Below are 27,715 nucleotides of genomic sequence, written 5' to 3'. Positions count from 1 at the left end.
TGTAGAATATTTATTCATTTCTGGAGTAATATGAAATTAGGTGTGTTTGAATTATTTTATTAAAGCAAGTTTGAGAAACAAAACTTCTTGAAAATATGGTTAGCTGGATCACTCTAAAGGGAACTAGCATTAGTCAGTGTAAATTAATATAATCCAGTAAACTCAGATTAATCCTACTGGGCACATTTTACCTCAGGTTAGAGTCAAATATAAAAGTTCTAAGAGTGAAGCTCAGAAGGATTGCAGGGTTTTTTCAAGTTTTCAGAAGCTTCTAATGAAGAGTTTCATATCCCAGTGATGGATTATTTCTCTTTCTTCATCAGGGGACAGTCTATAGTTATAGACCTGCCCATAGTGGAGAAGCTGTCAAACTCTTGGACACATCCAGCAGTTGTTTTCTGGCAGCTGATTTTCTTACTCCAGGGAACAGCTACTGTGTGGTAAGAAAGTATTATTTTTAATATAGAATAGCTCTTTTCAGGTAACCAATATGTTGCTAAGGCACAAAATGAAAAGCCTTGCAGAAATCAGATTGTTCTGGTATTTGTCATAGTTGTGTAACTTTTCATTAAGGAAGTAAATGGCATTCATTCAGCTATAGTCTATAAAAGGGTCAGAACTTCCCTTGGAATGCAGGTTGGATAATTTATTTTATATTGGTTCTGCTGCTGATTTATGTGATTTAGATTGTTCAGGAAGATAGCTGAGCAAAAGATGGATTCAGTTCAGAAAACTGATGTTGTCCAATAGTTGTTACTGATACTTTCAGCCCTCCGCACAGATTGGAACATCCTGAGAGATACCTCTGTGCTGGGTCCAGGGACAAAGAAGGCCTTTACTCATGCACCTGTCCATTCGTAGAAATTCCTTGCTTTTCATTTTCTTTTACTGCTGCAAGACATATATCTTTGCCACCAATTCATTTACAGGCCATGAATTCTCCAGGTAACCAGCCTAGAAAACCTGGAGTCATAGTCTGTTAAGTTGGCTGAATCTCTTTGTTCACCATTAGCACGGGAATGCTAAATTTTACCTGACTGTGTGTGAGTAGTGTGAAGGTTGAGTGATCTCTAGCCTTACTTCTTGTAAGCCTTACTACTTGTAATTATGGAATTACAAAATTACCTGGATATAGGAAGAACTAAATTTTTTTGATAGTCATCATTTTTCATGTGAGTAAATGAGACCTCTCATCAAGGCCTTTCCTTTGCAAATAAAATTATAAGCAGGTTGTTCTATTGCTGGCAGGATGGCAGGAGTGCTAATATTGATCAAGCTAACAAATTTTGCCCTAATTTGTCTCATTCTGCTTAAAGCTGCAGGATTGCACAAAAATTATTGAAAGTATTCCTTAAGCAGATATACCTTGCAGCACTTGGATTTAATGAAAAGTTTAATAATCCCAAGTAACCCTTAATCTGCCATGCCCAGTGATTATTTGAATCTGTATTATATAGGAGATCACTAATCACTTCCAGACTATTTGGTTATTTCATCCTCTTTTGACTCTGTTTTTCTCTGTTCAACAGTCTGTAACAATTTCAGGTGAAGTACAAGTTTGGTCCTTGGAAGATGGAACTTTCCTCAGCAAGCTAAACCTTGGTATTGAGGTACAAGTAACCAGGATCTTATATCATGACTGACACTTAAAATTTTCTATATTTTTCAATTGATGGCATAATAATCCACAGATTTGCATCAATCAGTGCTGAGGAAAACTCAGTAATGTCTTTGAGCAATCCATCAATGAGATTTAAAGATTATCTTTCAGAATATTTCCTTGAGCTAATCCTGTCATGTTTTTATCTTGAATCCAAAGCAGAGGAAACAGCTCACCCAAATGTCTTCGTGATGCATCTTTCAGCACATCTTTGTAGAAAAAAATCTAAATTTTTATGGTATTCCTTTTTTTTTCTTTTTAATGAGTAACAAAAGTTTTAAAAGTATAAAAGCTAAATGCCTTGACTGATAATGAAAAACAGGTTTTAAGAATTGAGCTGATAAAAGTATTTCAAACTGTTAATGCTTTGTCCTGATTTAAGATGCATTCAGACCCTGAAATCTGACATAGTAAAAAAAAAAAACCCTTTCTATAACAGCTGTACACACAACACTGCACTCCCTGTTTTATTTAGGTTTAGAAACTTCTTTCACTTAAAATCTGGAGAATGGATATAATGGTTGTTTTTTCTCTGTAAAGAACAGAATTGTGTTTTGATGTATAGCTACAAAGCATAGATAAAATTTCCATAATGTCTCTAAATACTTTCTTTGTGAAAAACATGTTTTTAAAATAAACCGCTTGTGGTTTTTTCCTCAAATTTTAGGGACTTTTAAATAGCAAAGGAAATTGTGTATTAACAAATAGCATATATATATAAATTTGTTGAATTGCTATGTATCTTCTACTTCTCAACTAGGCAACTTCTATGGCTTGCTGTCCCTCCTCCAACAGTGTTGCTGTAGGGACTCAAACAGGTCAAATCTATTTCCTTGATGTTACCAAAGCTGAAGCTCCACGGGTTGTTCACAGAACTTTTCTTTCCAAACTTCCAGTGCTGTCTTTGCAGTAAGTATGTAGTAGGGTAGACATATTGTCAATTTATTGCTTGAGTAATGACATTAGTTGAACAAAAAAAATTTGACATTTTTATTCTACAAATAAAAAAATTAAAATATTTTAACAGCTTCTGTGTTTTTTTCAGCATATTCTGAATTGTTTGCAAGAGGTAGTATCAGGATTTATATGAGAGAAATGTAATAAATCTGTATTTTAAGAAGGTTTAACTGAACACAGAAGATACTGATGTATAAGATCCCTTCTGAAAAATCATCATATGTAGTAATTATGCACAATTCCATGTATCTGACTTTAGAGGGCTATTTCTCACTGAATATAAATTTAAGGTTTTGTGAAGTTAAGTTTAAGCCTTTTGGCCATCTCTTTCTATATGGTGAATTTTTGTTACCATTGCTAATTATTAATTTACTTGAAGTTCTGGACATTATCAGAACTTGTAATTAGCTCTTGTAATTAGCTCTAGTGATCTAAAAGGCTTTTTTGTTTGGTTGGGATTTTTTGTTGGTTGGATTTCCCCCCCCCCACCAGTTATTGAAAAATCTGAGTATTTTACTCTACTTTGCAAAAACAGAACAGATTTTGAACTGTTAAAATTTAATATAAATCAGCCTCTTATTTGAGACTCAGATGTATCCCTTTTCATAGCTACCTAAGACAGAACTTTAAAAATAAATAGAGAAATCATCCTGTTCAAAATTAAATCAAAGCAAAGATGTGTTTTTTCAAAATAATATCAAGATCTGTGTAATAGTTTCATTTCTAAAAAAGTGAATGTAAAAGAACTTCCGACATAACAAAGTTGTTAATGCAGACTGCTGTGGAGTATGATCAGCTTTAGATTGACCTCCCACTTAATTAGAAACTGCACTCATAGCACTGGGCTTTATATCTGACCCTGAGCCTGTAAAACCAGAAGCTGAAATTTATGTTTATGCATTCAGTGAAGTCAGCAAGTTATGGGAGTGAAATTATTTGACTCTTCTTATTGACTGTATTGAATTGATTTCTACTTGGATTTGCATTTTACCTAGTTATGATCAGAGTGGCCAGTTCCTCATTGCAAGAGCTACAGAAGGACACATCTTTATTCTAGATGCTCGTCCATCAAAATTTTTCCAGGTTCTGGGATATATAGGTAATACACGTAACAACATTAATTACATTTTCTTTTCTCTATTTTCTGCATTTAAAGTATACTTATCAGTCAGACCAAGCCATTCACCTTCCTTCTATTTATTTTCTTGGAGGACTAAAAATATTCTTCCCACCTATTTTCTAAGGGCCAGAGTTCTTTTCGGGGTTGTTTGTTTTGGAGGGTTTGGTTGGTTGGTTTTAGTTTTTGCTTTTGTTTTCCCCTTCGTAATTTTAGTTAGCAGATGTACCAATAATACCTTTCTTTCAGAGTACGTATCAGTCACAGGGAAAAGAATGGACTAGCTGACAAACTGATCACAGCTCCAGCACAAAAGTAGTAGGGATGGAAAAGAACTAAAGAACTTGTGAGAATTTGTACTAAAATGCTGTAGGTTATAATCATTGTGTGCAATGTCCTGTTTCAAATTTCTACCACAGACATCTTTAACATGGGAACTGCTGAAATTGTCAGCTTTGATGGTTGATAGTAAGGAATAAAATATGATTAATTTTAACTCACAAAAAAATTTTGAGATTTGTGAATTTATTTTTCAAAAATCATTATTCTTACAGATCATATCTGTGTGTATACATCTTCACCATAATTTTATGTATAAAAGACATTTTATCATTTTAATGATAACAAATTCTGTTAAAGAAATTGTTTAACAATTCTGTTTAACAAACAGAATTATATCTCCTTAAATATCTTATGTAATTTGCCTGATCATATTCTCATTGTCTGGAGGGTTTGTTACAGGAGAGTTTTTCTGTTCTTTATCTGGCAGTTATCAGGAGATAGCCTCAAAATTGCTACAATTCAAGCTTGAGGTAAATTCAGATTTGACTTTTTAATGTAATAATAGTGTGCTGGTGCTTAGGGATTCCCAGCACCCAGTGCCTCACAGGGAGTTGAGTACATGCAGCACTCCTGAGCTTTGTTCCCAACAAGGATTTCGTTTTTTTGTCACAGGATATTTTAATTTAAAAAATGTTACCATGCCACAATAACAATTTCCATTGATGTTCCTTACCTACTTCAGTACTGGCAGATGAAGTGCTCCATCTTTCTGTAATTTCTGACTTAAAGTATGACTCAGTTGAAGTGATGGTACTTCTTAATGTAGCAGAGGTCCAACAAGCAAGACTGGAAATTTTTCATCTGTCTTCAGCAATGATAGCAGGTAAAAATTGAAATATATACTTACATTTTCTAGAGCAATAAGCCTAGTGTTAGACTTTCAAGTCATTTACATTTAATTTTTAAAAGGCCTTACATTTTACAAACTTTTCAAAAAGTAGTTTTGTAGTTTTCAACAAAGTTAGTATTTTCTTCAAATATTCACTAATTTTTGAATTATTTTTGTGCCTATGTTTAGATATATAAAATGGGGCTTTATTTTCAAAGCTGCTGAAGATCTACAGTTATTGTCTTTGTGTCAATTTTATATCAGGTGCCTTGTCAGTCTTAATTTCCAGTGTCCCTTTAAAGCTCAAATTAGGGAACTAATAAAATATATTAACTTTATGTTATTAGCTTTTATTAACTAATAAAATATATTAATTTAATAAAAAAATTCCCTTTTGAAGATGTGAATTGCAGTGGTTTAACCAATACCACCCAGGCTGAGTGCTCCTCATGGCAGACATTCCTAAAACAAGATCTAGATGAAGACAATGGTGGCATGAACCTGCATGCAAACTAATTAACACTAATTATGTTGATGTAATACTCAAGAAGCAGAGTAAATTAGTGTATGCAAATGGTCGCATCATGGTGGTTAAACTGTTTCCAGTACTTCTTTAGAGCCAGGAGAGCTATTGCTATGCTTCACTGCAATGTCCTGCATCAGCTAAGTATTAATACCTAAGTATTTTTTAATTTTCAGTCACTTCCCTGAAAACTCACATCATGCTCACTCCTTGCTGAGGACCATTTTCGTAATTACATGATAGACAAAGCACCTGTATTAGTGGTAGTCATGCCTCTTCCTCCCTCTTTCTTTTGTCAATCTTTTAGATAATGATAAGTATGTGAATGAACAAGGAATGTTTAATGCTAGTGACCTGAAAAAGGAGCAGTATGATCTGGATTACCCTTTGAGCTCAGCAGTCAGATTGAAGTCACATAACATTGTATATGGCTACTGCACCTGTGCACCTTTCATCTGCAAATACTACCTCTCTGCAAAGGTAATTCTCTGAAGTTGCATTATTTTGGGTGATGGTTAAATACCAGCTAAATAAAAACAAAGGCTGCAGATGAAATTAATATAGCAGGATATTATCTTAAAGAAATCCTCTCTCCACTCAAAACACCTACTCCCTACATACTCATCAACTTTCATTTTCCTACCACTTGCTTAGAAACCTGGCAAAAATGATGTCCTTGTTCTATTATATTGGTTCTTAAAATCCACAGAGCATGCAGGCACTTCACAAGTGGCTTCTGTGCTGGAGCTGTGGGTTTGTGCAGTCTGCTGAGTAACCTGGACATGCAGCTCCTGAAGGGACTGAGCCAATGTCAGCCCAGGACTCTCAGATGCAAACCCAGTCCGGCCTCACAAGGAAGCAGTGAGGGCTTCAGGAAGCCACTGTCACTGCCTGCTGAGGAACTGCAGCTCTCTGCAGCTCATAGGTCTCCCAGAGTTTGAGAGTCAAGGCATGTAAAAAGGTGAATTCTAAGGTCAGCATTCCTCCTTGACATGTTCCATCCTTTCTGAGCCAAGAAATTCAGGCTTGAATGTACTGTATACAGACCCTTTTGCAGAGATGAGAAGCAAATCAGCAGCACAGCATTGGCACTACTTCCTCAGCTCAGTAGTCCAACAACAGTTTAAACTGCAATGCATGTGGTAACCCACAAACTTCTCATTAATTTTCTCAAAATGGCATAGATATCATCTGAACTGCTGCTAACCTTTTGCTTGTTTGGCAGAATAAGTGGGATGGTCCATCAGTATTTTCAGCAGAAAAGAAGATTCCTAGCAAACAGTTTGGATCAGGTTTGCTCTGTTTATCACCCAACAGCCAGTGGCTGGCAGCAGCAGCCAAGGATGGTGTTTTGTTTATCTACAATACTTCTACTCTGGTAGGTGGGCGTCTGGGCACAGGCTTTGTTTGATTTATGTGAGACAAAAGTGTGAAAATTACTTCCTTTAACTGTAAACTTTTCCTCACTTTAATAGGTGTTTGAGAAAAAATTATGTTGAAAATTAACTGACATAGCATTATACAAGACCATTATTTTTATAATGAGTGTGTATACAAGCATACAAACCACTTAGTTCCTTCAGTAAATTTTTGCATAGATAATTTTGCTACTGTTCTCACCTCCTGCAAAATCAATATACTACAATCTTGTCCCATGTGTAGTCAAACCTGTTAAACTTAAAAACCCTAGTATTTTATGTGCTTTGTATTGCCATTTTGGATTGACTTTTATCTAAAAATAAAGAAATATTAAAATATTTTTAAATTAAATAATAAAAATAATTTAAAGGCATATTCCCTTATATAAACATATTTGCTGATACTGCTTCTATGACTTCTCTAGGATATACTTGCTCAAAAGCATTGCCACTCATATCAAGGAGGGGGAATCAGATCCATGGTATTCTCCCTGGATGGCAATTTCATCCTAGTTAACGGTGAAAATGATTGTGCCCTGGTGTGTCTGAAGTGGAAGTATGTATAAAGTGGCAGACTATTATTGATTATGCCATTTCTTGTATCCTGATAGATTAATTTTTGCATCTACTTGTGATTCTAGACTTCCTTTTTCTTCATGTCAAAGTAAGGAGAAGAATTGGATAGAAATAAAATAATTCCTTTCATCTTCAGAGACAGCCTGCCTCCCTAGCTCAGGAAGTCTTACACTTTGGGACTGATTGCAGTACAACATACAGGAATGTCTTCTGAGAATTATTACAGAATCACAGAATCACTGGGTTGGAAAAGACCTTCAAGATCATCAAGTCCAACCCATAACCCTAACACCTCAACTAAACCATGGCACCAGTCTTTTTTTAAACACATCCAGGGATGCTGACTCCACCACCTCCCCAGGCAGGCCATTCCAGAACTTTATCACCCTTTCTGTAAAAAACCTTTTCCTAATATCCAATCTATATTTTCCTTGATGCAGCTTAAGGCTGTGTCCCATGGTTCTGTCAGTTGCTGCTTGGAGAAAGAGCCCAACCCACCTGACCACAACCACCTTTCAGCGAGTTGCAGAGAGTGATAAGGTCACCCCCAAGTCTCCTTTCCTCCAGGCTAAACACTCCCGGCTCCCTCAGCTGTTCCTCACAGGGTTTGTGTTCCAAACCCCTCAGCAGCCTTGTTGCCTTCTCTGGATGCAGCCCCTCAATGTCATTCCTGCTGAGGAGGGGCCCAGACCTGGGCACAGCACTGCAGGTGTGGCCTCACCAGTGCCGAGTACAGGGGCAGAATGACCTCCCTGCTCCTGCTGGCCACACTATTCCTGATTCAAGCCAGGATGCCCTTGGCCTTCTTGGCCACCAGGGCACACTGCTGGCTCATGTCCAGCCTGCTGTCCATCAGTACCCCCAGGTCCCTTTCTGCCTGGGCACTGCCCAGCTGCACTGTCCCTAGCCTATAATGCTGCAGGGGTTATTGTGGCCAAAATGCAGGACCTGGCACTTGGACTTGGTAAATGTCATTACCTGATACCTCTTATCATTCTCTAATCAGCTCTGGAAAGGGCTCTCTGGGGATGGAAGGGATGTAATCTCCTGAGATACTGTTTTAGCTCAGCAAAAAGGGGACATCACAGCTTTTATGGAAATTCTACTGTGGCTGTAGAAAGCTCTTAGCAGACATTAGGAATAAGAGACACCTGAAAGTAGAGCTTTTCTGCAGGAAAATAAGTGTTCAGGTAGATTTATAAAGATAACTCTGTCAGAGCAGTATTTCTATGGGTAATCCATCTTTCAGAATTTTTACTTCTGTGGAGAGTTCACTTAGTTATGTAATTCTAGAACTCAAAAATAATATTGAATTTGCATTTTTAACAAGTTAATAATTGTGTTATAAAGAATATTTAATGTTTTGTACTTTTCCATAGTACACGAAAAATATATCAGTTCCCTTTCTGTTTACCAGGGAGATAAAGGAAACTGAAATTGAGGAAGCTGCTCTTTACTGGCAATCTCTACGTGATATACTGAACAAGTCTGCTTCAGATGAAAACTCTGTTTTAAAATCTATGGCAGAATGGAAGTTTGACCCAGAATGCACATCAAAATCACCTCCAGTAAAGAAATTTAAAGTGCTTTCTTTATTTTTATGGGGAAAAAATAGTTTCATCATTATCCTAAAATTTTACATGATAAAAATTGTCCTTAATACTCTGATCCTTTTGTTAAAGTGGAAGAGCATCCCTGAGGATAGGCTGAATATGCTTAAACAGTAATTTGTGGAAGAGTACTATCAAAGAAATAGGATATTTATGTGAAGATGACATTCACATCTTCAGTTTCACTTGGTTTCCTCAGACACAGAAAACTCTGTGAAAGTCAGTTTCTCCTCATGTGAAGTTATGTGTCCTTCCCAGTGTGATGTTACTGCTATACATTTGGTGTTATTAATTGATGTTTTTGCATTAAAATCAATCAAAACAGTGGTTACAGAGATTAGTCCAGTCAATCATTTGAGTCAAAAGCTTTGTATAATAGCAAGGGTTTGCAGGATCAGATCTGGGGACTAATTAGGCAGCAGAATTGTAACACTCTCTAATTGGGTGGTGGTGGTGGTGTTTCTAGCGGGAATCCACATTGTCTTTCATTTCCATCTTTTTTTCACTTGCTCTCTAAGTACCTGAGCTAGATGTTTATATCCTTAATAGAAACATCAGGAGGCACCACTGAAATCTTTTAATGTACAGGTGACAGAAGAAGATGGAAACGTCACAAATACTGATGACATGACATGGATAGGCCAGAAAATACAGAAGGTACTTTCATAAAATAAGTATTAATCAAAGCCAGAGTTTTCAAAGGTCATTAGTCACCTGGGGTACCAAAGTATTTTCTGTAAACAGATCTAGTTTCAAAAGCTTTTCTCACAATTGGCCCTTTCTTTAAGCATTGCAATATAGACTTAGAAATTCTAGGCCAAGGTTATAAACATATCAGAGAAAGTGCCTAGCATAATAGGAGCTCTGAAGACCAGAAGAACACTTCTATACCAGGAATATACCAAAAAAAAAAAAAAAAAAACCCAAAGAAAAACAAGGGGGAAAAAAAGCCTGACAAATTCACTTATTTTAGAAACTTAAAAGACTTTTTATATTATATATGAGAAAAGTTGTCAGGAAAATTATTGCCAGAAACCAAGAAGGTTACTCAGTGAAAAACGAAAACAATTAAAATTTTCAACAATGAAAAATCTAAGGACTAAAAAATTCTGGGAGTAGGCTTTATGCAGTTCAATGTGTCTGTAAGCATTACACTTGTAATTACATTTTTCTGTAGTATTTTCATTTTTCAAGAACTGTTGCTGTACAATCAGTTTACAATGTGGCCTGGCTCTAAAATCTCTTTTTTCTTGTGCAATTCTAAGGATCATCTTCTTGAATTAGGATTGTGTCTGTTTCACTTATTAACCCCTCTGGCATTTTATTTTCTGTACAGATAATGTTCCTTTAGATTACTTCGGTATTTTTTTTCTCTAACCTTTTTTTTTTTGCCTTTCAACAATGCATTTGTTGTATGTCAGGTTATGAGAGAAGAGACTCAGAGGTTTGCTAACCAGAAGGAAGAGCTGCAAATGGGAATTAAAAAGCTGCGTGAAACTGTGAGTTTCTTACAAGGGTAATGGCTCAGCTTCCCAGTTTTGTTTACAAGAACACTTCTTTTATGGTTGTGAGCTGGAGTGCTCAGTTACATTTTTGTCATAAACTCTAGGCAGACAGGCATTAAAGAGATGTGCCTCTTCAGGGACCAATGCTGAAACTGCCAGGAGCTACTGTCTGCTTCTCATTTTCCTTTGCTTCAAATGAATATTTTGTACCACCCTCATACCTTGAACTCTCTGTCCCCTCAGCAAGCTAATTTCTGCCTGTCTAACAACCTTCCATTATAAAATAGATCGTCCTCTCCTTTTCCTTCTCTTTCTTCCCATAAGGCAATTAAAATTGCAGGTAATTAAAATCATTTTCTGATACCAAGTTTTATAGTGTTTAAAATAGCATTTCCTCTATTCACATTCAAATTACTTTTTATTCCTTATATTTAAAAAAAAAAAAACAGATTCAGAAAATGATGCATGAAAATGAGCAGGTGCCAGACATTGAGAAACTCGAGCACTCGGAGTTCAACCTGGATTTAAAAGAACAGGAACAAGTACAAGAAGCAGCTGAAGAAGATGTGGCCAGGGTATGGCAGAATGGGGGAACATTTTAAAACTGTCAGTGGAAAGGAGAAAAGTTATTAAATAACACAGGATTAGCTCAAAGTTACTGTTCACTGCTGAGAAGCAGAAAAACAGAAAAGTATTTAAAGTCACTTTTTGAAGCAGGTGAAACTGCTGAGGCAGACAAGGCAAATTGGAATATGATTTATTCCAGAAACTGTAAATCTCACACTGTGGCCTTGGGATTTTTGCTTAAGGTCTAGAATGCCTTTTTTTCTCATAGAAAATTATGCTTTCAATACTATGCAGATAGTTTTTGGAGAAGATAGCAGTGACAGATTAAGATGATGAAATACTGATAATTCATTTAATTTGTTAGTCTTCTTTCAGTAACTTAATGCAAATTGTTCATATCTTGTTACTTTGTACCACATCCTGTTTTCTTTGTCTTGAAAGGCGAGGAGGGAGCTTGAGATGGAGATTTTATACCACTGCTATTTGCAGGATTTAATTAAATATAAGTGCTGGGATGACTTGTGTGTAAAAGAACGTGCAGTTAAGGTAACCTCTGCTTTCTAAGACATTTTCTGCAATAATTTATTTATACTTTAAGGTACAGAGACAAAATAACACGTTTCTGATTTGCTTATGGTGTGGGAAAAACTTTACTTCTTCTCAAGGCTCAGGGAAATCTTTTATTCTGTTAATTTTGTCTGAGCTTGGTGGATTTTACCTTCTAAAGTGGAAAATAGAGTTGATAAGCAAATAGGGAACTCTTTAATTCCTTGATCTCAGACAATATATTTACACAGTATTGCTAAAAGGAGAAGTAAATACTATTTTTCTTTGTCAGTCCATATGAATTCTTCTACATAATGGCATATTTAACCCTGGTTAAATATGCCATTTATAGAGTACATAATGGCAAAACCCTGGCTTTGCCTATTTTAAAGAGGGAGATGAGTCAAACTGATGATATTGAATTATGCCAAGGGTAGTGAAAGACCAAGTCACAAAAAAACCCAAACAAACTAGTTCTGGTTTAATTCTCTGGATAAAGATGAATAAAGAGCCCACACCCATGGATTATTTTTTAAAACTGTATTTAATACATTGTACTAATTGATCCTCAGTTTTATTCCTGATTTGAAGCAGTCTGTAATTGCTTAGCATTCAGGTATTGAACAAATGAACTGATAGAAGCATTATGAAGGACTTCTTCCTTTGGGTTTTTTTATTTTAAATTTGAGCAGTGCTTCCATATGGATTGTGAAGTGAGGAATTACCCACTGAAGGAACGCAGTAAAGAAGAGCTGGAAACTTTGAAGAAAGTTCTCCGGTTAAAGCAGGCTGAGACAGCTGATCTTCAGGTACAGATCATGATCTTCTGAGCTGGCATCTTATCACTTATTTATCTAGTTACATTCCTAATGCCCATTTCCTTGCTCTAGAAGTTGGCCAAAAAAATTTACAACATAAATATAGGTGAAATCCTGTTAAATAAAAATGTATTAGTCTTAAATAATCACAGAATAGCTGAAGTTAGAAGAGCCCTTTGGAAGTTATCTAGTCCAACATTCCTAGAGCATTAACTCAGGGCTATGTCCAGTGAGGCTGGGAATATCTCCATGGTGAAAGAATCCATAAGCTCTCTGGGCTACCTTTTCTCATGTTTGACAACCCTCACAGGAGAAAGAACCCCACCAAGCCTTCTCCCTCCTGAGGGTAAACAATTCCAGTTCTTTCAGTCTGTCCTCACATATAAAATGTTTAAAATCTTTACTGATATTAGTGCCCTATCACTGGACTTAGTTCAGTATTCCCAGTGTTGTACTAAGGAACCTAAAAATGGACCCAATATTCCAGATATTTCAACTTGTATTATTTCAACATGTATTATTTTATTATATTATATCAACTTGATAGTTTCAACTTGTATTATTTTGATCAGTGAGTTAATTGAAGAATAAAATCTCTAGAATTTTCTTCATTGTGTGCCACTGGATCATGTACAAACTTAACACAGTTGCCATTTTTCTGATATGCAGGCTCAGAAGAAAAATCTTGACTCTGAGATGGCTTTATCTGAGGAAGAAAGAGAGAAGGCAGCAGAAGTGACTGTTGATGGTGCATCTCTCTGCCTAAATGGAAGCCTGAGCTCTCAGTATGGTGGGGACACATCTATCCTATACCACCAATGTGACTTGCACACAAAGGAGCAGAAACTCAATCAGACAATATTATTGAAGGTGATATCTTCTGAAATCTGTCCTGCTGCAGTGACACTCTTGTGTCAGTTGGTTTTTACACCAGTCACAGCCACTGTTAGATTTTGGACATACTGACACTAAACAATGAGTCTGAGTAACTGAGACAAAAGCTGATAAATGCACTTAGTGCTGTGGCTTTGCCAGCTTGGGTGTGGAAGAAAAATATTTCATTAAATTGGTTATCCAATTTCAGAGTATCAGTATCCTTTTCATGATGCATTTTAGTAAATTGACACAGGAAGAGATACCTATGCCTTACCCTCTTTAAAGTTCTACTTTTCTTTGTTGAGATCAATTCTTTATGCTAAAAGAAGAATTTATCCACTAAGAATACATGTTTTTTTTAGATGATTATAAGGTTTGAGGTGTTCTTAAAAAGTCAGTTCCCAATGTTTGTTTGTTTAGTGGGCACATTTTACTTTCATGGAAGCATATTGAAACTGCAGGTTGCATCAGGAAAGTATATCCTTTGCTCTGCCTCCTTGCACCTGTGATTTACAGTCTGTAGATTTACAGGTCATGTTTTTTTCTTTGAAGCTCCTCCTTCTTTCAGCTGAAAAGGGCCAAAAAAAAAGCAAATAGAAGACAGCCTAATTTTTTTATCTAGATTTGGCAGCAGCATATTTCTTTCAGACTCTTTCTTAAGTGCCAAATGTGCAGAAGAAAATGAATAAAAATTTCTAGGGGAAAAAGAAGAAAAAAAGAGATCATTTGCCTAAGTCCATTTAACAAACTTGAACTCAATGCTTACAATTTTCACAAAAAGGTTTTACCAGTTTATCTCCTTGTCACACACACAAATATACACATTCATGATTCTGATGCCTTGAGGAGCAGAATATAAATATGGATGGATGTGACCTGACCAGTACTGCTATTTCCTTTTTTGGTATTCCAGGATGTCATTTACAAAGTGAAAACTGCTTTCAATGAAGAATTTGACATAGTAGTACAAAAAAAGGAGCAGGAGATAGCACGAGTGAAAGAAAGAAACCTGAAGATCCAAGAAATCTTGGAACAGCTTGAACTTCAGGTGGAATTGTGGGAGCCAGTCCTCACAGATGATGAGATGCCGGAGCGAGCGCTCACCGTTCAGGATTCAGAGGTGTCTGAAAAATGCATCTTTGTATTTGACCCATTCAAACCCAGCTTTCTAATTCTTGTCATTTCCAGACATTGTGTCAGTACTGAAAAACCTACAAGCAGATGTGTCTGTATACTTAAAATCATCTTTTTGGCTAATTTTCTTCCCTTTCCTTTTTAGGGAGAAAAGCCTTAATAAGTCAATCTGAAATGAAAAATGTATACAAACTTAATTTATTGCTGTTAAAAGTTTTCAAAATGCCCATAAATTATATAGGCTCTTTGTTCCTGACATTCAAACTGGGTTTTCAGGAATTGTTTCCATAGTTAAGAGTTTCTCTGTTTTCTCTGAGTGCCATTTTGAAACACAGTAGTTTTAAATTAAAAATCTAAGTATTAGAGCATACTTAGTAATGTACTTATAAATTCAATTAATTATTTACAAAGAAACACCATACTTCTTATGCAATATATTCCACTGATCTTATCTGCTCACGTGGTCAATCTTTTCCCATTTTTCCTTGCTCTCTCACCATGTTTTCCCACTGTAAGAGAAGGCATATACAAAACACAGCTAATAGCAACAAAAGTGATGGTGGTTTATATTTTAGGATATTTAAATGTAGTTTCTGTTGCTGTTCAAAAGGAGAATTTTAAACTTGAGGATTATTGTCACAGAGCAGAAATATAGCAAGCACTGAGAATTTGTATTACACCATTGTCATGGTTTAACCCCAGTCAGCAACTATGCACCACACAGCTGCTCACTCCCTGCCTCTTCTCTCCAGGGTGAGGGAAACAATTGGAAGAATAAAAGTGAGAAAACTCATGGGTTGAGTTTTTATTTTGTAGTTATTATTATATTTTTATTTCAGTTATGAAACTGAAATAAAATATAATAACTGAAATAAAATATAATAATAACCACAAAAATTATAATCATAATGTAATTAATGCAATTAAAACATATTCACAGATGCAATTAAGAGGAAAATAATGAAAAGATAAAGAAATAAAACCCAAAAAACCAACTGATGCAAATGAAAAACAACAAACAAGTGCTCACCACTACCTCCAGGCTGTGGGATGCACTGTACACGAGCTACTTGGAAAAAAATTAACTCCATCCCAGCCAAAACCAGGGCCACCATTTTTCTAAAGGTTCTTAGTCCTTGTGATCACGTTTGGAGAAAAGAACCCTGATACAAACTTCATTTTCTGCCTTCAGATTAAAGCTGAGAAATACATGACTCAAGAGGAGAAAGAGCAGGCAGAATTGCTGGCTAAGCTTGAAATGGAAAGACGCCTTGCTGCTACGGTAATTAAGGAATCCCTTTTACAAGCCATTGTCTCTGTTCAGGCTTTTTTAATTATTGCAGCACTGAAACATTCCAGTAATGTAGTATGGGAGAATAAATCTAAACTGGTAGGTAATGATGATATGTGCCTTTTCCTTCTTATTACTGTTTACAATCAGAACTACATAGCTGGTGGGGAGGAAAGATAGAGTGTTAGACTCAAAGTTTTTAAACATGTGCTTAGGGGCAATTTAAAATATAGGCACCATATCAGGTGGCTGGAAACTAGATACATGCCCAAATTCATGCTACTCCTCAATCAAGATCTTTTTGCTTGATATGTGTTTGTTGGTTCAGCAGCCTCTGTTCTCCATGGTTCTGACTAGAAGACTGTAGTGCTTTCCTCTGGCTTTAAAATGCATCTGTAAAAAAACTAAGATGGTTCTGGCCCCAAAAAAGATGCACAATTACAACTTCCTTCGTCATAGCTTATCAGTTGGCCAGGAGTAACCTATGCCTGTGTTCTTTCCAAAATGGCAGTTTTTGTAAGTTATTTGGTGTATGAGTACCTGTTTACTAGAAAAAAATGAAACTTTTGGCATGTTTCACACACATCCCCAAAAAGCATCAATCTGCTTTTACAACTGAATAATATAGAGGTAAACACTGTTATAATCCCTAAAACTTGCAATTGCTACACTTCCTTTTGTACTTTCAAGTATTTTTTGTGGTTCTTCCCAGGACGATGAAAGACAGCGCGCTCTTGATGACATGATGGGTGGAGTGCTGGAAATCAGGAGGGAAGACGTTTTGAAAATGGTGAGATGTGTTTCTGCCATGTCCTTTAGGAAACCTGTGGGCTCTTCTGGCAATGTGAAATTCAACCAGCAAAAATCTCCAATCTCAGTGACCAAAGAAAGCTGGGGAACTGTAGAATTGCATTATGACCAGAGAGACTCCATAAGAGAGCATACACAAAAACAGACCACAAGATTCTACTGCCTGTGTAGAATTACCTGTCAACACCTGTTCCTACCACAGTGGAATACTGTAGGAACATCATCTATTTAATGTACATCTATTACCATTATAACAACTATATTGCTGGGGGAAGGGTCAATCATCCATTGCTGTGATCTTACAGAAAAACACTGTGTTTTATTTAACTCACCAAATATAGATAGTGCAGCAGTAGAGGAAGGAAAGGATGTCAAGGAGTGCCACAAAACAAGGGTAGGGCAGACACAAGCACTCCTCTGAAATCAATCTGTTTTGGAAAATTAGGACTCCATATAGAAGCTTATGTTAGCATGGAGTAAGCATTGGCATTCTGAAACAGAAAATTTGGTGTATCTTATACTGACAGTAGTATTTGAGTACCAAATTCTTGTATTTTGCAAGATCCAGTAGTGAATTCCTGTAAGCCAGTGAGTCTATATATATATATATATATATATATATATATATACACTAAAATTACTGGTGCAAGAAACAAACCAAAGCAACAGAATATATATGTTACTTTGACTTAAAGCTTGTATCTTACTAAGAAATACCTTTTGTTAAATTTAGTGCATGCTGTCATTTGTTAGTATGCTGATGTAGACTTCATATTGCTTTTTAAGCATATTATTCTTCAATACTTCCAGGATATTCCTCCTCCTGATTTTATATCCAGACCTGAGGATCTTTGGACTGAAGAAGAAACTAAAGTATTTGAAGAATATGAGAAAAAAGTCAATGAACTGAATGAAGAAAAAGAAGAGTATAGACAGGTAAATTAAAATGAGGAAAATGATGTGGGTTTGTTCACAGTGCTCATGACCAAAATTTCCAATCTTTCTCAGAAGCAACTTCTAAAAATACTAATAAATAGGATACTAATACTAATAAATAGGATAAACTAAGAATAAATGATCATCAAAGATCATGTGGCATATTAAATAAATCTTACCTTAGACAGAATTAGGCAGTCTCCACTTCTAACAATTACTATGGGCAAAAACTTTTAAGAGTTGTGATATCCTAAGAAGGTAACTTTCCTTCACAAATGTACCAGTATTTCTAAAATGTGTTTTTCAGGTTCACTCCCAGAGCTGCTGATGCCAAACACAAATAATAAAATTATATTTATTCTTCAAAGTGGTATTGGAACAACATAACTTTGTACCTGCCAGAACTTTGTTTCCAAACAAGTAATTTCTGTAGCCTTTTGGCTGAATAATACATTTCTATATTGTGCATTTTCTATCATCTCATATATATAGATATATTTTTTGAGAGAGACATAAAAAATTACCTCTTCCTCCAGATGTAATATTGCTGCTCATGTCCTTCCCTTCCCCAGTTTCTGAGAAATGAATGGAACAAACTTGAAGCTTCCATCAAGGAAACAACACAAAATTTTGATGATATTGTCTGCAAACTCTCTGAAAAGAAACTGAAATCACAGATGGTCATCTACCAGGTATTGCAATAAGCATTAATTTTTCATCTCTGCTTCTGTGCAGCAGAAATGTTAACTTTTTTTTATTACAATCATTTCACAGGAGGAACTCAAAATAGTCAATCTCATTTATGCTTTACTGTTGGATGAAGAGTTGGACACCAGAGAAGCTGGACTTCATAAATTCCTTATGAAAAAGAAGAAAGAAAAAGTAAGTTGTCATTTGGAATTCTGTTGTTAGGAGTAATGTAATGTTTACAGTACATTTTCATATGAAGTCTGCACTTTCCAAGCCAAAATCTTGCCATAAAGGACTTTTTAACCATTTACAGGGTCTTTTTTTTTTTTTTTTCAATTTCTACAGGTGACATACATTATAAATACCTCTGGTTTTCTTGATAGGTACTCAGTTCATCTGGAGCTTTGGTAAAACTTCATACATTCAGAATGGCATGCTGCTATTTCTTTGCTACATATAATATTCTTTTGTACCTGGCATCAAGCTGAAAGTACAGTAGCAGGTTTAGGTTTCAATGCAAGTCTCTTACTGTGGTAGTCTGCAGGTTGGTTTTGGTTTTTGGGACAATATTATCCCATTTGCCCACTTTGTCTTCATGGAGCTGTTCATGAGCCCACAGCTAATAAATATACTGCTGCTTCCACATGTCAGATCTCCTGCTCAGCCTGTGTGTGTTTGGAGCTGCCAGGGAGAAATTCCAAACAGGCATCTAGCCCCCACCACTGAATTAGCTGGACTAGTTTTAAAGCTATCTGAGGCCAAGTGAATACCAGTTTGCAATTTTCATTTTTTTCTTTTTCCTTCATTTTCCAAATGGTCCCATTGGTACAACTTTTGGTCCATGGAAACCGTCAAATACAACCCCAGCAGAGTATTAGCATTTAACAACCTCTATAAAACATGACTTTATTATCCTGACACATAGCAGAACTCTGCCATGACATTGGAGAAATTGCATTCTAAAGTTAAGAACTCTCCACTGAACAACATCTGAGATTTTTTGACTCTGCTTACCTGAGATGACATAAAAAGTAAAAAGAAATCTCCATAGGAAAAAAAGTATCAACATATGTTACATTCAATGTTTCAAAAGGCTTGTAAGCATTTCTTACACAAATTTGTTACATTCTTAAGCAGCAGGTTTGTTTCATTTCACAGCTCTTCATCTTCTAGCAGTACCTACAAGTGACCCCTGAAGAAAGCACTACTACATGGTTACTTAAAATAGCTCACAAGGTTGTCTCTAAAAATAGGAAGATGTGAGCTTCATCACTGTATGTGAATAGCCATTCACTGCTTCTGCTGGATTTTTCATTCCTGAAATCTCTTGGTTTTACTCTAGGTCAAGGGTGCAAGGAAAATCCTGACTACAAAATATGGTGTTGAGGCTTACAGAGGCCCCTATACAGATGCATTACAGGAAGAGAAGGTGAGACTTTTAAAAACACTAGGAGTTACAGAAGTTAAAAGCTAATGTTGTATCTTCGTAATGAGAAGAATGTGCTGATCTGTAAGCAAGAGTTCTGGCCAACTCACTGATCAATGCAATTAGGCAGTAAAGGACAGTGTCTGCATAGAAGAATTTATGAAATAGTGCAGATTCCTGTGATGATTGGGAGCACTTGCTTAAGCGCTGTATCCTGTATTTCTAAGATATAGGCAGGTTGATGCTTTTTTAAAAAATGATATTGTGATAACAATAAAGCTTTCTTCCCACTCCCAGAGCCTGGAACATGGTTTTATGAAGCAGTTTGCTCATATACCTGGCAATCTCTTTGAGGAGCTTTTACAACTTTACAAACACCGACCAGAGTAAGATCCCTCAAATTCCATTGTTTAAATACTAATAGTTCTTCTGAGTCAAGAATGAGAATACTATTTATTCTAATAGTCTAAATTATATTGCCTGTTTTTTATTGGATAGTTAACAACAACTAATTTCCCATCACACTAACAATTGCTATTTTTAATATACATTTCCTTTTCCACTCCACAAAATCTATTTTAAATGCAATCTAAACAATCATCAGGTTCCAAGACAATATTCTGATTTTGTACAGTCCTATCTATTTGCTTTTTGCAAGAGATTGAGAGTATGAAATGTTCTTGGTTTTTTGTGACCTTCTTCTATGCAAGAGAAAATACAAAGTACATCCTATCTATGCTGTGTGTGTGCTCTAGGACCTCAAGGACAGAAACCCTCCTTGACACAGCTAACCCCTATGTGAAGGGATCACCTGAGGATTACCAAGATGCACTTTCCCATTTAATGAAAGCCATGGATGAACTGGATAGTCCTGAGCACATGCCTAGTGGCTTAGACCAGTCTCTATGGAAACATTTTTGTCTAGCTAGACGAAATAAAATGGAGAGTGAGGAGCTGGTATGTAAAATTCTTTATTTGCCCATATACTTCTTGATATTTTTGAGTTTTAAACTTTAGTGAAGTTCTCATGTAGGGTCAAGCTAGTGGTGAAATAACAATGCAGGATATAGATACTCCATTGGCCTTTGAAAGTTTGTTCTGGCTACATTCAATTCAGAATAAGAGGTGAACCTGTTCTCTAGTCCTAGCTGTAGCTCTTCAGAGGAAAAAATAACATATTAATATGGATGCATTTGATCAGAATGGTTGTGACTTTGATATGATTAGATATTATTTTTATCTTTTCATTGAAAAAAAATATATATAATTTTCCTTTTCCCTATCCATACGAAAAAAATCTATAAGATAATTCCCATTATCTGTTGAAGTCATCCTCTCCCATAAGCATTCTACATTTGCACCAATGCATTCCAATGTTTTTCTAGACTATAAAGAGCAGTTCTGAACAAAAGGTGGTTCTGGAGATGTATTTGTTCATTACAAAAGCATGAATGAATAAATCTGAATTATCCAGAGACAGATATACATGAAATTTGACCAAAAGAGAAGCAAATATTATGTCCCTTCACATGAATAAACTATTCATATATAAACAAATAATTTCCTGAGCAGAGTATAAGGATTGTAACCTTTATGTCTGATATGCTGTACTGAGATTCTCAAAATACTGGGCTGCTTATTTATATATACAGATATCTTCTTAAGACCTTTGCTTCTCTGTCCTTGAAGAAGCTTGCCCTGACATACTGACAAAGTTGAAAGAGTTGGGAATGTCACAGTGTTGCTTGCCTAGGTGAAATGGAAGGCCCTAGCACTGGCAGAGATGCAGGCCTGTCTCCAGAGAAGAACAGATGAAAATGACAAGATGAAGTCAGAATTAGAGAGCACTTTCCAAGAACTCATTTGGTAATTTTGTGTCTTTTCCTATGTTCAGCTGACTTTTAATACTCCACTAACACACAACCAAAATTTACAAACAAAATTATACACCTCTTTTCTCCTGCACTCTTTTATCTAGGTTTCGTTGCTGCTTGGACCTGCAATATTTCATTTTTTTTCATCTACATAACATAATTTTCACTTTGATTATCATTCTAGAATAAATTCCAAAGTAAATATTCAGGAAAATGGGCCCTGGCTGGAAGTCTCTTCTGTTTTGTTTCCAATTGATATTAAGATTTCATTTCATTAATAACATTTTCCCCAGAACATTGCTAGTGTATGTTAAACTGAATCCAGTGCTTGAAAACTTTTTTTGTGTGTATATATATATATGTATACCCCATAAGTTTCAGATTTTGTAGTCATTTTAGCAGCAAACAGAAGACAGAGTCTGTCAAAGATTAAGCCCTACATGATCATACCACCTACCAATAATAAATATAAACATTGAGAATCATGGGAGGATTTTTATAATCCTGTTGAAATCACTAAATGCTGTTTTTGTTTTCTGCCATCTTAGGCTGAAGGAGGAGAAGATGAAGCTTCAGCAGAATTTGACTGTCCAGTTTTTGCTGAAACAAGGACAGGTGGAATTGGGAAGTACTCAGATCCCAGAGTACAGTGATGCTATTCTCATTGATAGGAGGGTTGTTGAAGAACTGAATTGTGCTCTTGCGGTAATTTACATTATCTAGAGGAAATTTAAGCTTTCTAAACAAATGTATTTTCCTTCAGGGGCTCAGCTTTTTCTCCAGTCTGACATCTAGTTTCAATTCATTACAACACACCAGCAGGCTCAATTGTAATCTAGAAGCTATTAAGCATTCTCTAATGTCTCTTCTCATGATGTAGAGATTGCAGTGCAGACTGCTTTCTTGATGTTTGATCAATACAATTCAGATCAATGAAATGGTGACAGTCTTTAGGCACACCATCACTTACACATACATTGTAACTAGAAAATGCTAATATCATGGGCACCAGTCCAAAAATTCCCTGGTGGGGGGGTGGAGTGTAAACTTACAGTTATGTTAAGAAGCATTCAAATAGTAGCTTATATTAAATTTAAAAATTAATATTTTTTATGTAAGGTGGATTTGGTGATGATACTTAAAACAGTTTTTCATACCCTCATGAAATGTTCTTTTTTAAGGCATTCTAGCTATACAAAAATTGTCTTTTACTGCTGCTGCACAAAGCCTTCAGTAACATATGCAAAATACCTTAAACAGAGCAAGCTTATGTTTTGTAGACCTAAAATGCCTTTCCATTCTTATAAAAGATATAGATAGATAGATAGATAGATAGATAGATAGATAGATAGATAGATAGATAGATAGATAGATAGATAGATGAAGAGCTTAGTTTTCATTTTCTTCATCTATTTCTATGATCTAAGGCTGTGACACAGAGCATAAAAGAGAATTAACTTCCTCAAAAGATAACCATCTGGAGCAAAGTCTGGAAAGAGGCATGCAGTATGGCATGTTTAATTGACTAAAATTATGACTTTGGAAACTTGCCCATCTTGTTGCAAACAATTATTCCATAATCTGTAAAGTGTGTTAATTAAGATTGATCTATTTTTTTTAGGCTCAAGGAGAAAAAAAAATTACTGCCATGGTAGAATTTAAAGACTTCTCTAAAGGGATAATACAGCTGGAATGGGAACACAAGAAAATGAAGATGCAGATACAAGATCTGAAAGAGAAGGCTCGAGATATTGTAATCCTACCTATTTCAAAAGATTGCCAGCTAGTGAGTTGCTTTTTCTGATTTATATTTTAACTGCAGAAAATTATGCTGCCTATACCTGTAAGAAAGATAGTTTATATTTATGCCTCATAAATCTCTTATTACCAGAGAAACGTGATTCCTAAGAGGCTAACAATTCATCTTTGAAAGGGAAGTCTTCCTCATGAGATTGAGGAGTGATGAAATTCTTTGGGATGTTACTGTGTAAATTAAGGCAAAGTTAGTCCTAACTCTTAGTGTTTCAAAATTGGCATTGAATAAGGAATCAGAACTTTGCAGCCACAAGGAACAAATCTCTTAAATCGAGCAGTCCTTTCCAAGAGGAAGGTCTGAGGTGCCCCCATCTGGTGTCGCACTGACATTTTTTAGCTGTGCTCCACTCGGAGTCGGAGTGTTCCTTTCGCTGCCATTCGCCGGCCCAGAGCAGAGCCGGGAATCGTTTGCCATGCCCGGCAGGCAGGAGGGGGCAGCCGGCCAGCAGGTCAGCACCTACACAGCTTTGAACAACCCAGCTGGCAGGCCAGGAAAAAGAGGAAAAGGCTGTGCGACACAGCCAAGCATACCACTGGGAGAAGAAAGGAGGAAGAAGGAAGGTTGTAGGGAAAGCCTGAGGGTATTGCATTATGGGATGTAGAAGAGTGTAGGGAAATTTTATGGTTATATGGTGATGATGTGGGTGGCATAAAGGTTTGGAGTAAGGGATGTTGAAGGACGGGTAGGCTGGAGATGCAGCAGTGGGGACAGCTATAAAGCACAGAGGAAAAGGGAAGTGTTGGACAGCAGGTAAGGATATTGCAATTCAATCAAAGGATTAGAAGAAAATACAAAACATATGTTTTGCTGAATCTTCATTTGTATTGCTGCTCCACAAAATGCTTGTCTGAATCACAGCCACAGGACTTTTATAACTAACACCAATCACCAGAACAGCTTCCAAAGAGGTGTTGTGACAGTGCACTGAAAAATTCTTGTGGCAAATTTATCACCAGTGTTGCCATTAGCTCAGTTCATTAAATTGATGAGCAGAACTCTTGCCCTTCAGAGAGAGTTAAACTGCCCAAAGTAAAGGCATTTACCAGTTTAATCAGAATTTGAATGCCTGAGGGAATTGACTTAGGTCACTTTTTGATTAGAAATATGTGGTTAGTGGGAAAGACAAGGTAACAGATACCCCAACAACAGGAATGGAAAGAAAGATAGCTTAGAAAAATGTGTGTGGGCAAGGACCTGAGATCATTTGGAATGAAGGCTGTTAATGAAGCAGTGAGCAAAAAAGTTTCATCCTGTAGACAAGGAGCTCCTTCTGTGTCTTTCCTGTTTCTCCTCCTCTGACTAGAACAGTCCACAGGATTCTGCCTGTCACTTTGGTGGGACAGTATTCTGGAAGGATGAATCTACATCTACAGAAACCTGTCTACTGCCTGTTATAGATCCTTAAAATATTATGGTGTTTACCATTTGTCATTTGATAAAGAGGTATTTTAATAGCAGTGTGCTCAAGGAAAAAAATCAACAAATTCTCTGATATGTCAGTTACTATGCAGATAGAAAAATAAAAGAAGTAAGAATGATTAGGAAGCCATTAGACAGAAAATAATAATTTTTCTCTCTAGCCTAAAGACAGATTGTCTTAGGCCTCCAGCTATATTAGCTTAGATTACAAGCAAAAGCATAGCTTGGGGTTTTTGACAGCCTCAGCATATTTGTTTGGGCCTTGTTTCCATTAAAAATATATAATAGGTAACATCCTTTTTAACAGCTGCACAGTCTAGCTCACACAGCATCCAAGCACATCCTTACAAGGTCCATTTATGATCACTAATAAGCTTTACCACTGCACAATTCCAGTGTTTTGAGTTTCACATAGTATGATTTTCTTCATAGAAGGGTGGAATTGTTGAGAATGAACAGGCATAAGATACTTTCTGGTTTTATTTCTTCAGTTCCTAACTGTACAGAACTATGAAACCCATATTGCTCAGCATCTAGCAGGGATGGAGCAGAGCCTTGGTGTCATGGATAAGGTAAATTCAAGGGAACCACCACATCTGAGAGACACACACACACATATTTATAGATATAATTATAGATATATCATGTGTTTGTCCATCTGGCTTTCAATAGTTTCCTCAACTTGAGCTGTGCTGTCTACAGCAGCAGTTCTCTAGTGTTTGGAAGCAGTCACACATGGATTGCTGCAGAAATGAAGCCTGTCTACTTGCTCTGTTACTGGAATTAAATAATTTCCTATCCTGAGCATCTGAATGCAGATCTGCTAATCATTTCTTACTCAGCACTGCCTGTAAAAGTCATTCCACCATTTCTAATGAAGTATTCTTTCGGTCTTCACTGTTTAATGTTTCTCTCCAGGAGCACCAGCCTGTTCAAAGTATCCCTTCCCTTTGTATTCAAAATAAGAGACACAACAATCTGATTTGCTGGCTACTTGATGTATTTCATCATTCAAATTATGACTGTCCTTTTTTTAAGTGATTTCACTGGATTTTCTCCAAGTTGTGTTAGTTGGCATCAACTTCCTCTTCCTCTCCAAGCTTTAGTATTTATCTTGTCCATTTACAGCCCACCCATCAGCTTCAGCAGCTCCCAGCAGCCAAGAGCATGTCCTTAACTGTCCTTGACTTCCTTTTTTCCCTTTGCCTTTCAAGTTTTATCTTTAATATATCTCTCTTCCTGACCTATACCTCTTTATTCCTTGGCTGCTCCTTAAATTAGAACACCATAAATTGAGATACCATGTGTGAAAGACACTCTACAAAGTAAAGCTTACAATGTGCTAGTAGTCAAATCAACATACATGAGAGTTAATCAAGCTACAACACAGTGCTTAAAATTACAGCTTTTTATCATAAATTTGTCTGAACAGTTTTTGTATGATCTCATATATGTGCTTTATTCATCTCAAAATGGACAGTTGCACAAGAAGAATGTGAAAAACCATCAGAAAAAAGTCAGAGAGCTGAAGAAGTGCATCCATCTAAAAGAGCAAGCGAACTATGAGCTCAGCCTGCAGCTGAAGGAAATGCTTGTCTCTGTGTCAGAAAGGATGCACATCTTCGAGGCAGCCGGTGAGTCCAGTGAGGCACTGTAAGGCACAAGCAAAGAACATTCAGAAAATAACTCCAAGGCTGGACAGTGCTGTTCTCCACCATTAGCTGAGGGGCAAGGAATGCCTGTCTGTCATGCATTTGCACAATGAGCAGAGTCCTTCCTGCCAAAACCTAACATGGTTACTGAAGAGTTACCTGGAAACTCTTGTGGCTCTTGTAACCAAAGCTAGCTGAATTCCTGGAACTGTTCAAGTCAAATTATTACAGTCATTAATAACTTCATTAGGCAACATGCTTTCATTTTTTTCTGAGAGCTGTTCAATGGGCTTCTTTCCACCCTTCCAAGAGAACAGAGGAAGTAATGTGGAGCTAAGAATATTTGCTATTAGGAAAACTTACAGAAATCTTTCCACTAGTGGAAAACAGTTACAGATTTGCAACACAGTGGGTACCTTCTAGAAGTTAAAGAAAGCATGTCCAGTGCCTTTTTGAAATATTTTGCTTTATCCAGTACTATAAAGGCTCTTAAGCCCAGATGTGAGCCTTTTTTAAAATGCTTGCCTATTTTATACAGAAATTGGAATAACACCAGGACAGGTCCCATATAGACTACACATCCCCTGTGAGCACAGGCTAACACTAATACTTTGTTTTCTGCAGACACACGGGATATTTCTGAAAAGATCACAAGGCAGCGTTACCAAGAGATATTGAAGCAGAAACACCTACGGAACCTTATAAGGGAACAGGAAAAACAGCTTGCAATTCTTCAGTCAAAAATTGAAAGTTGTAATCCAAGAACACTCCATATTATTTAAAAATCAGAGATGAATAACAGATGAATAACACCTTGGTCTTATATAAGGGAAAAGAGTTTTGACAGCTGATTCTTCTCCCTGAACTTTTCTTTCCACAAATTATTTCTTCTGTAATTCCTTTAAATAACTTCCATTTGAAAGATACATGGTTGTCTGATTTGTATTTTTTCACCTGGTCTTAACCCCATTATAGTTCAGTTGATGAGACTTATTTCTACTGGTTTTATTATATAAACTATATAGCTCATTACAGAAAACAAAGGATACAAGAAATTGTAGACTGATGGAAGAACAGGTATATTTGTATGTCCATTATTTGCAATATGCAGTTTAGAACCTTGTAACGAAATCTATGAATTGGCATCATGTCTGTGGATTTGACATAGCAATTTACCTTTGTGATGGCACAGGTGTAGGTTCCTGAGCAGATGCAGGGATGCTTGTCCTGACCATGTGTGCGACCTGGCCCCATCCCAAAGGCAGCTGTGCCTTATTGTGGTACAATCACCCACAGCCAGCAGGAGCTGTGGCTGCTGCCATG

At 36.4% G+C, this 27,715-nt stretch overlaps 1 protein-coding gene across 5 annotated transcripts in view; it reads left to right on the top strand.

Moving 5' to 3' along the window:
* CFAP43 (cilia and flagella associated protein 43) overlaps nt 1-27,318 on the top strand; it is a 42,299-nt gene extending 14,981 nt beyond the window's left edge. For 3 of the 5 annotated variants that reach the window (XM_072931231.1, XM_030276357.4, XM_072931233.1), the window contains 30 exons: nt 324-440; nt 1,530-1,610; nt 2,421-2,569; nt 3,613-3,716; nt 4,759-4,899; nt 5,736-5,908; nt 6,654-6,806; nt 7,272-7,402; nt 8,840-8,990; nt 9,621-9,689; nt 10,454-10,531; nt 10,987-11,112; nt 11,546-11,650; nt 12,343-12,459; nt 13,138-13,338; nt 14,258-14,464; nt 15,671-15,760; nt 16,482-16,559; nt 17,390-17,515; nt 18,088-18,207; nt 18,290-18,397; nt 19,548-19,634; nt 19,929-20,017; nt 20,387-20,588; nt 21,385-21,497; nt 22,054-22,210; nt 23,127-23,291; nt 25,232-25,312; nt 26,221-26,374; nt 27,017-27,318. In XM_072931231.1, coding sequence (XP_072787332.1) covers nt 324-440; nt 1,530-1,610; nt 2,421-2,569; nt 3,613-3,716; nt 4,759-4,899; nt 5,736-5,908; nt 6,654-6,806; nt 7,272-7,402; nt 8,840-8,990; nt 9,621-9,689; nt 10,454-10,531; nt 10,987-11,112; nt 11,546-11,650; nt 12,343-12,459; nt 13,138-13,338; nt 14,258-14,464; nt 15,671-15,760; nt 16,482-16,559; nt 17,390-17,515; nt 18,088-18,207; nt 18,290-18,397; nt 19,548-19,634; nt 19,929-20,017; nt 20,387-20,588; nt 21,385-21,497; nt 22,054-22,210; nt 23,127-23,291; nt 25,232-25,312; nt 26,221-26,374; nt 27,017-27,174 — 3,831 coding nt within the window. In that variant the 3' untranslated portion in view covers nt 27,175-27,318. Of the gene's footprint in view, nt 1-323; nt 441-1,529; nt 1,611-2,420; nt 2,570-3,612; nt 3,717-4,758; nt 4,900-5,735; nt 5,909-6,653; nt 6,807-7,271; nt 7,403-8,839; nt 8,991-9,620; nt 9,690-10,453; nt 10,532-10,986; nt 11,113-11,545; nt 11,651-12,342; nt 12,460-13,137; nt 13,339-14,257; nt 14,465-15,670; nt 15,761-16,481; nt 16,560-17,389; nt 17,516-18,087; nt 18,208-18,289; nt 18,398-19,547; nt 19,635-19,928; nt 20,018-20,386; nt 20,589-21,283; nt 21,498-22,053; nt 22,211-23,126; nt 23,292-25,231; nt 25,313-26,220; nt 26,375-27,016 lie in introns of those variants that run through there. The other 2 variants (XM_072931230.1, XM_072931232.1) reach the window with 2 other exon arrangements.
* The last annotated feature ends 397 nt before the right edge of the window (nt 27,319-27,715 follow it).

Source organism: Taeniopygia guttata, chromosome 6, assembly GCF_048771995.1.
Source record: "Taeniopygia guttata chromosome 6, bTaeGut7.mat, whole genome shotgun sequence".
NCBI classification, from domain to species: domain Eukaryota; kingdom Metazoa; phylum Chordata; class Aves; order Passeriformes; family Estrildidae; genus Taeniopygia; species Taeniopygia guttata.
The sequence above is the reverse complement of the archived record's forward strand: the minus strand, read 5'-3'. Positions and strand labels throughout refer to the sequence as shown.